The sequence below is a fragment of the Oncorhynchus mykiss genome, chromosome Y (genome assembly GCF_013265735.2).
Source record: "Oncorhynchus mykiss isolate Arlee chromosome Y, USDA_OmykA_1.1, whole genome shotgun sequence".
In the NCBI taxonomy this organism is placed as follows: domain Eukaryota; kingdom Metazoa; phylum Chordata; class Actinopteri; order Salmoniformes; family Salmonidae; genus Oncorhynchus; species Oncorhynchus mykiss.
The window spans coordinates 31,597,921-31,607,229 of NC_048593.1; the positions used below are offsets into that span (position 1 = coordinate 31,597,921).

Genomic DNA, 9,309 nt, shown 5'->3' on the forward strand with positions numbered 1-9,309 from the left:
AACCCAATGGGGGGCACCAACCCAGACAGGAAGACAACGTCAGTGACTCAACCCACTCAAGTGACGCACCCATCCTTGGGACGGCATGGAAGAGCACCAGTAAGCCAGTGACTCGGCCCCTGTAATAGGGTTAGAGGCAGAGAGAATCCAGGTGGAGAGAAGGGAACCGGCTTGGCAGAGACAGCAAGGGCAGTTTGTTGCTCCAGTGCCTTTCCGTTCACCTTCACACTCCTGGGCCAGACTACACTCAATCATAGAACCTACTGAAGAGATGAGTCTTCAATAAAGACTTAAAGGTTGAGACTGACTCTGCATCTCTCACATGGGTAGGCAGACCATTCCATAAAAATTGAGCTCTATAGGAGAAAGCCCTGCCTCCAGATGTTTGCTTAGAAATTCTAGGGACAATTAGGAGGCCTGCGTCTTGTGACCGTAGTGTACGTGTAGGCCTGTACGGCAGGACCAAATTCTGAAAGATAGGTACGAGCAAGCCCATGTAATGCTTTGTAGGTTAGCAGTAAAACCTTGAAATCAGCCCTTGCCTTAACAGCAAGCCAGTGTAGGGAGGCTAGCACTGGAGTAATATGATCAAATGTTTTTGTTCTATTCAGGAATCTAGCAGCCGTATTTAGCACTAACTGAAGTTTATTTAGTGCTTTATCCGAGTAGCCGGAAAGTAGAGCATTGCAGTAGTCTAACCTAGAAGTAACAAAAGCATGGATGAATTTTTCTGCATCAAGTTTGGACAGAAAATGTCTGATTTTTGCAATGTTACGCAGATGGAAAAAGCTGTCCTTTGAAACAATCTTGATATGTTCGTCAAAAGAGATATCAGTGTCCAGAGTAAGGCCGAGGTGCTTCACAGTTTTCCTTGAGACGACTGTACAACCATCAAGATTAATTGTCAGATTCAACAGAAGATCTCTTTGTTTCTTGGGACCTAGAACAAGCATCTCTGTTTTGTCCGAGTTTAAAAGTAGAAAGTTTGCAGCCATCCACTTCCTTATGTCTGAAACACAGGCTTCCAGCGAGGGCAATTTTGGGGCTTCGCCATGTTTCATTGAAATGTACAGCTGTGTGTCATCCACATAGGAGTGAAAGTTAACATTATATTTTTGAATGACATCCCCAAGAGGTAAAATATATAGTGAAAACGATAGTGGTCCTAAAACGGAACCTTGAGGAACACCGAAATTTACAGTTGATTTGTCAGAGGACAAACCATTCACAGAGACAAACTGATATCTTTCCGACAGATAAGATCTAAACCAGGCCAGAACTTGTCCTTGTAGACCAATTTGGGTTTCCAATCTCTCCAAAATAATGATGCAGAGCCTCGGTCTGACGCCATTAAAAGGTAATTTACCACCTTCACAAGTGCAGTCTCAGTGCTATGATGGGGTCTAAAACCAGACTGAAGCATTTCGTATACATTGTTTGTCTTCAGGAAGGCAGTGAGTTGCTGCGCAACAGCTTTTTCAAAAATGTTAGAGGAATGGGAGATTCGATATAGGCCGATAGTTTTTTATATTTTCTGGGTCAAGGTTTGGCTTTTTCAAGAGAGGCTTTATTACTTTATAGAGAGCCGTTTATTATGTTCAACATAGGAGGGCCAAGCACAGGAAACAGCTCTTTCAGTAGTTTAGTTGGAATAGGGTCCAGTATGCAGCTTGATGGTTAAGAGGCCATGATTATTTTCATCATTGTGTCAAGAGATATAATACTAAAACACTTGAGTGTCTCCCTTATTCCTAGGTCCTGGCAGAGTTGTGCAGACTCAGGACAACTGAGCTTTGGAGGAATACGCAGATTTAAAGAGGAGTCCATAATTTGCTTTCTAATGATCATGATCTTTTCCTCAAAGAAGTTCATGAATTTATTACTGCTGAAGTGAAAACCATCCTCTCTTGGGGAATGCTGCTTTTTAGTTAGCTTTGCGACAGGATCAAAAATAAATGTCGGATTGTTCTTATTTTCCTCAATTAGGTTGGAAAAATAGGATGATCGAGCAGCAGTGAGGGCTCTTCGATACTGCACGGCACTGTCTTTCCAAGCTAGTCGGAAGACTTCCAGTTTGGTGTGGCGTTCCAATTTTCTGGAAGCTTGCTTCAGAGCTCGGGTATTTTCTGTATACCAGGGAGCTAGTTTCTTATGACAAATGTTTTTAGTTTTTGGGGGTGCAACTGCATCTAGGGTCTTGCGCAAGGTTAAATTAAGTTCCTCAGTTAGGTAGTTAACTGATTTTTGTCCTCTGATGTCCTTGGGTAGGCAGAGGGAGTCTGGAAGGGCATCAAGGAATCTTTGGGTTGTCTGAGAATTTATAGCACGACATTTGATGCTCCTTGGTTGGGGTCTAAGCAGATTATTTGTTGCGATTGCAAACGTAATAAAATGGTGGTCCGATAGTCCAGGATTATGAGGAAAAACATTAAGATCCACAACATTTATTCCACGGGGTAAAACTAGGTCCAGCGTATGACTGTGACAGTGAGTGGGTCCGGAGACATGTTGGATAAACCCAACTGAGTCGATGATGGCTCCAAATGCCTTTTGGAGTGGGTCTGTGGACTTTTCCATGTGAATATTAAAGTCATCAAAAATTAGAATATTATCTGCTATGACTACAAGGTCCGATGGGAATTCAGGGAACTCAGTGAGGAACGCTGTATATGGCCCAGGAGGCCTGTAAACTGTAGCTATAAAAAAAGTGATTGAGTCGGCTGCATAGATTTCATGACTAGAAGCTCAAAAGATGAAAACGTCATAGTAACTCCTCTTAATGACTCATCCCCTCTGGCATTTAGCCACCGTTATCTTTTTGCCATGCACTAATTTTCATTTGGTTTCACATTAGGGCATGGAAAGTTTAGAGCCATAGCAATGTTTAAAAAATAAACAGTCATGATTGATTTGCACTTTCCGCACAAAAGTACATTCATCTCTAGGAGACAGAACACGTCTCCTTTCTGAGCGGTATGACGACTGCATGGTCCCATGGTGTTTATACTTGTGTACTATTGTTTGTACAGATGAACGTGGTACCTTCAGCCGTTTGGAAATTTCTCCCAATGATGAACCAGACTTGTGGAGGTCTACATTTTTTTTCTGAGGTCTTGGCTAATTTATTTTGATTTTGCCATGATGTCAAGCAAAGAGGCACAGAGTTTGAAGGTAGGCCATGAAATACATCCACAGGTACACCTCCAATTGACTCAAATGATGTCAATTAGCCGATCAGAAGCTTCTAAAGCCATGACATCATTTTCTGGAATTTTCCAAGCTGTTTAAAGGCACAGTCAACTTAGTGTATATAAACTTCTGACCCACTGGAATTGTGACACAGTGAATTATAAGTGAAATAATCTGTCAGTAAACAGTTATTTGAAAAAGTACTTGTCATGCACAAAGTAGATGTCCTAACCGACTTGCCAAAACCATAGTTTGTTAGCAAGAAATTTGTGGAGGGGTTGAAAAACGAGTTTTAATGACTCCAACCTAAGTGTATGTAAACTTCTGACTTCAACTGTATATGTAGCAAAACAAATGAAAAAAATCAACAAAGATAGTTGTCCTCCAATGAGGGGTGGAGGGGTTAAAAATAGTAATAATAATACATTAAAAAATAAACACACCAAAGCCCCCACCCTGCCACTGATTGGATCCTTTGAACCATCTGTATATATCCTTAAAAACAAATAAAACCTATTCTCTCTCCACACCTCTTCTCACGTCCTCAACCCCTCTCTCCTGCCCTCAATCATGTCCACATCTACACTTGGTTTCGGAAACAGCCACAGAGGAACATTCCCCGGTGCAATTGCTGGCCCTCTCTCTCTCTCCCCCAGTCCATATTCTTGTTAGAGGTGCACACCGTCACCTACTGTACGGGTTGTAAACTACGTGCGTATGTATATACAATGGGGCAAAAAAGTATTTAGTCAGCCACCAATTGTTCAAGTTCTTCCACTTAAAAATATCAGATAGGCCTATAATTTTCAGCATAGGTACACTTCAACTATGACAGACAAAATTAGAAAAAAAATCCAGAAAATCACATTGTAGGATTTTTAATGAATTTATTTGCAAATGATGGTGGAAAATAAGTATTTGGTCACCTACAAACAAGCAAGATTTCTGGCTCTCACAGACCTGTAACTTCTTCTTTAAGAGGCTCCTCTGTCCCCCCCTTGTTAACTGTATTAATGGCACCTGTTTGAACTTGTTATCAGTATAAAAGACACCTGTCCACAACCTCAAACCGTCACACTCCAAACTTCACTATGGCCAAGACCAAAGAGCTGTCAAAGGACACCAGAAACAAAATTGTAGACCTGCACCAGGCTGGGAAGACTGAATCTGCAATAGGTAAGCAGCTTGGTTTGAAGAAATCAACTGTGGGAGCAATCATTAGGAAATGGAAGACATACAAGACCACTGATAATCTCCCTCGATTTGGGGCTCCATGCAAGATCTCACCCCGTGGGGTCAAAATGATCACAAGAACGGTGAGCAAAAATCCCAGAACCACACGGGGGGACCTAGTGAATGACCTGCAGAGAGCTGGGACCAAAGTAACAAAGCCTACCATCAGTAACACACTACGGCCCCAGGGACTCAAATCCTGCAGTGCCAGACGTGTCCCCCTGCTTAAGCCAGTACATGTCCAGGCCTGTCTGAAGTTTGCTAGAGAGCATTTGGATGATCCAGAAGAAGATTGGGAGAATGTCATATGGTCAGATGAAACCAAAATATAACTTTTGGTAAAAACTCAACTCGTCGTGTTTGGAGGACAAAGAATGCTGAGTTGCATCCAAAGAACACTATACCTACTGTGAAGCATGGGGGTGGAAAAAAATCAGGCTTTGGGGCTGTTTTTCTGCAAAGGGACCAGGACGACTGATCCGTGTAAAGGAAAGAATGAATGGGGCCATGTATCGTGAGATTTTGAGTGAAAACCTCCTTCCATCAGCAAGGGCATTGAAGATGAAACGTGGCTGGGTCTTTCAGCATGACAATGATCCCAAACACACTGCCCGGGCAACGAAGGAGTGGCTTCGTAAGAAGCATTTCAAGGTCCTGGAGTGGCCTAGCCAGTCTCCAGATCTCAACCCCATAGAAAATCTTTGGAAGGAGTTGAAAGCCGTGTTACCCAGCAACAGCCCCAAAACATCACTGCTCTAGAGGAGATCTGCATGGAGGAATGGACCAAAATACCAGCAACAGTGTGTGAAAACCTTGTGAAGACTTACAGAAAACATTTGACCTCTGTCATTGCCAACAAAGGGTATATAACAAAGTATTGAGATAAACTTCTGTTATTGACTTATTTTCCACCATAATTTGCAAATAAATTCATTAAAAATCCTACAATGTGATTTTCTGGATTTCTTTCCCTCATTTTGTCTGTCATAGTTGAAGTGTACCTATGATGAAAATTACAGGCCTCTCTCATCTTTTTAAGTGGGAGAACTTGCACAATTGGTGGCTGACTAAATACTTTTTGCCCCACTGTACAGTGCATTCGGGAAGTATTCAGACCCCTTAACTTTTTCCACATTTTGTTACATGTTACATTACAGCCTTATTCTAAAATTGATTAAATTGTTTGTTCTTATCAATCTACACACTATACCCCATAATGACAAAGCAAAAACAGTTATTTAGAAATGTTTGCAAATGTATTACAAATACAAAACTGAAATATAACATTTCCAAGTGTTCAGACCCTTTACTCAGTACAACGCTCCCCATCCAACCTGACAGTGCTTGAGAAGACCCGCAGAGAAGAATGGGATAAACTCCCCAAATACAGATGTGCCAAACTTGTAGCGTCATACCCAAGAAGACTCTAGGCTGTAATCGCTACCAAAGGTGCTTCAACAAAGTATTGAGTAAAGGGTCTGAATACTTATGTAAGTGTAAATAATATTTCCGGTTTTTATTTTGAATACATTTGCAAAAATGTCTACAAACCTGTTTTTACTTTGTCATTATGGGGTATTGTATGTAGATGGATGATTGAAAAAAAAAAACTATTTAATCAATTTTAGAATAAGGCTTTAACGTAACAAAATGTGGAAATAGTCAAGGGGTCTGAATACATTTTGAACGCACTGCATTGACCACAAGAGGTCCCTGTTGGATTATACATCAGTCTTCAATAGACAAGGATGGCAAACTGAGAAAGTTTAATTTAGCAGAGGGAAATTCACAATGATGCTGTACACTGTACTCATATTGGGTCACCACTCACTGTACTGTTTAGAGCTAGCAAGAAAGACATTTCACTGTACTTGTGTACGTATCATTAAAACTTGAAATTTGATATTGGGTCACTGTACTACTGCACTATTTTGCTTGATTAATATCCTATGTATTTTCTATCATGGAATTAAAACATTACATCTGTGCACTTTCCGATGCTAAAATAGGCTACATTTTGTGATATTTGGTGACTGTTCTGTATCAGGCTACCGCAATATGAGTGCTGAAAGGAAAACACTGGCTGAGTAGTACTTGCAAAACTTTTGATATTGATAAGAGTTTATTAAATATCAGGCAACACAATGCAGTAGGTCAGCATGTCGGGTTATTATAGGCAGTGATTGTAGGGTTCTGGAGAGACATGGTTTTGTGTTAGATCGTCACTCAGTGTCAGATCCTGAACATGCCAAGGAAGGTGGAGTGAGGCTTGAGGACAAGCCCAGCAGATTTCCTGGGAATGGAGAGTTCCAGAGTGGATCCTGGCTCCAGGTAATGGACACCTGGGAGAGAAACACCAGTAACTTCAGCACTGGGTGTAGTAGTGCTGTAATTGTGTTCCGTATTCTAAGTAATTAATTTGAATGTAGTTTGTAACACACGCTGGCCGGGGTTGAGTCGACTCACCGGCTGTGTAGCAGGTGTTTTGGGCCACAGTGATGTTGCTGGGCATACTCTGTATGCACTTCATCAAGATGGTCTCAATACCATGTAGACGCTTCTTGATGACATGACCCATAGTCCATGTGGTGTCTTTATACAGCACCTGTACACAAACACAGTGATGGTATAGAGGGACCTTGGCTTGACCGCCTCTAAAGAGATGACAATGTCTAGTTTTAATAGGCTACCTGACTGTAGATGAAGTAAGTCCCTTCGGTTACCACGGTGACCTTTTCTCCAGAGACCTGCAGCCCCTCCCCTAGACGACTCAGTCCTAGAGCCCATTCTACCAGAGTGTAATCATCTTCATCTGAGACAACATAGTGGTTAAAAACATGGAGTATGTGTATGTTGGAGACAAAATCATGTTTGAGAGTATTGTAGTTAATGCAAAGCGCCGTTTATACCGGGTTCTAACATGCGTCCTTTTTCCAGATGTTGTCCACATTCCGATTGTGCCCACATTTTTAGCCAGGTGTAGACAATTAAAAGACGCATAGTGATCTAATTTTGAAAATATCTTATAAGTTTAAACGGGCATAATCAGGACAAGATAAGGACGCATGTTAGTGACAGGTATAAACAGGGCTATAGCGTGTGTGTGTGTGTGTGTGTGTGAGAGAGAGAAAGAGAATGTACAGTATAGATGTGAATTCATTGCCCATTCGACTCACCATATGAGTGTGATGACAGAGGAACAAGATGAAGAAAGGCACTACTCCCTGCTGGATGACATGGAAATTATAAATGATTAAGTAAATTGTGTGTATGTGTGTGTGTGTGCGCGTCGGAAGGGACTGACCAGTGCGCCGCTGTCTCCGTCTCCCATGTCTTGAAATCTCCCTCTTTCCTCGAATTCCATTCCATTGTGTATGTCTGTGAGAGTCAGATATCTGTGTACAATGCCAGATGACATCAGATGTGAACCTCATAGTGTGACAAGAATCCATTGTTTCAGATATGTGGTAAACAATCAAGTAATTGTCATCCTTTTCCAGACTTCAACTCCATTGAGAAGTGTGGTGGATAATAAACCTTATTGCTCGAACTCCAAAGCATTAATAACTTAGAAATAGCCCAGTAGCCTAAGAATATTCATTGATGTCTCATAAATTCTCAAATCATACTTTACACATCAGCTGATAGCGTGATAGGAGTCAAATGTTTCAAATATGTAGTAAATAGGGTTGGTGTAGGTTACTTTCTAAATGTAAACTGTTCCAGTTATTAGTTACCTGTCCAAAATTGTAATCAGCAACGTAACTTTAGGATTACTCAAAATCAGTAACGTAATCAGATTACTTTGTTACTTTTGGATTATTTTCCTCTTATGGGGCATGAGGTGGGGTACTCCAGTCCTCGCGCATGATTGTCACACTTTCTCTCCATCCCTAGAAAACACAGTTGATTAATTGCAAATTGCATTCTGAACTGAAGATCATGATTAGGTGATTATTGGAGTCAGGTGTGTTAGCTGGACATGGGGAAAAACTGTGACACCAATCAGGCTCTCGAGGACTGGAATTGCCCACCCCTGCAAGACTAAAAGGATCCATCAAATGCATTTGGTGTGTCATCGTAGTGGTCTCTGGCTTGTGGTCAGGCTGAACAAAGTTAAACTTGCACCTATTTTAGATTCTGAATTGAATGTCATTGAGGAAACCGAAAGGTATGATCATGTATTTTTTCACAAACATCCTTTCTGGCTTTAAAAGTAATCCAATAAATCGTCTGATTTCAATATTTTTCCAGGTTATTTTGTAATCACATTACATGTAACAACTACCCAACCCTGGTGGCAAACAATTAAGTCATTGTCATCATTTTCTAGACTTCAACTCCATTGATAATTGTGGTGAAATTGGCCTTATTGTTCTAAGCATTAACAAGCATCTGGATTCCTTACTTCAAAATCTGAAATTTCCTAGTGGGTAGGCCTAGCCTAAGAATATTTATTGACTTCTTATAAATTCTCAAAAACATAGAGCTACTTCACACATCAAGCAAAGTTTCACAATAGTGTTTTCTTTTTCGTGTAGCCTATAACCTATTAGTAAATGTACGAACTCACCTACCCCGCAGCGCGAGATATCAGTAGACGATTCCTTTATGTCCCCGCACACCAGACTGGTCCACTGACGCAGCTCCCGCAGTTCGACCTGCATCTCTCTGACCTGGTTGGACTGCAGGACCATCAAGCAGGCCAAGAACAGCGACACAGCGTACAGCAGATATGAGCCATGAAAATGTACTGTATAACGGTTTGTCATTATGTCACACAGGCGATACCAACTGTTACGAGGACGAGGGGATGGCGTCCTTTTTCAATGAAGGCTTTGTCAGGGCCGTAATGATCCCGTTACAATGTGCACTTTCACTTTCTTC

General features: G+C 41.3%; 1 protein-coding gene across 2 annotated transcripts; it reads right to left on the reverse strand.

Annotated features, from left to right (window-relative positions):
• Positions 1–6,173: 6,173 nt before the first annotated feature.
• tnfsf13 (TNF superfamily member 13) lies at positions 6,174–9,309 on the reverse strand. 2 transcript variants are annotated; one of them, XM_021590213.2, is made up of 6 exons: positions 9,000–9,309; positions 7,727–7,817; positions 7,599–7,649; positions 7,113–7,234; positions 6,889–7,027; positions 6,174–6,764 (listed from the first exon to the last, which is right to left on the reverse strand). In XM_021590213.2, the coding sequence occupies exons 1-6, from the start codon at positions 9,192–9,194 to the stop codon at positions 6,655–6,657; spliced, it is 708 nt and encodes a 235-aa protein (XP_021445888.1). In that variant the 5' UTR covers positions 9,195–9,309; the 3' UTR covers positions 6,174–6,654.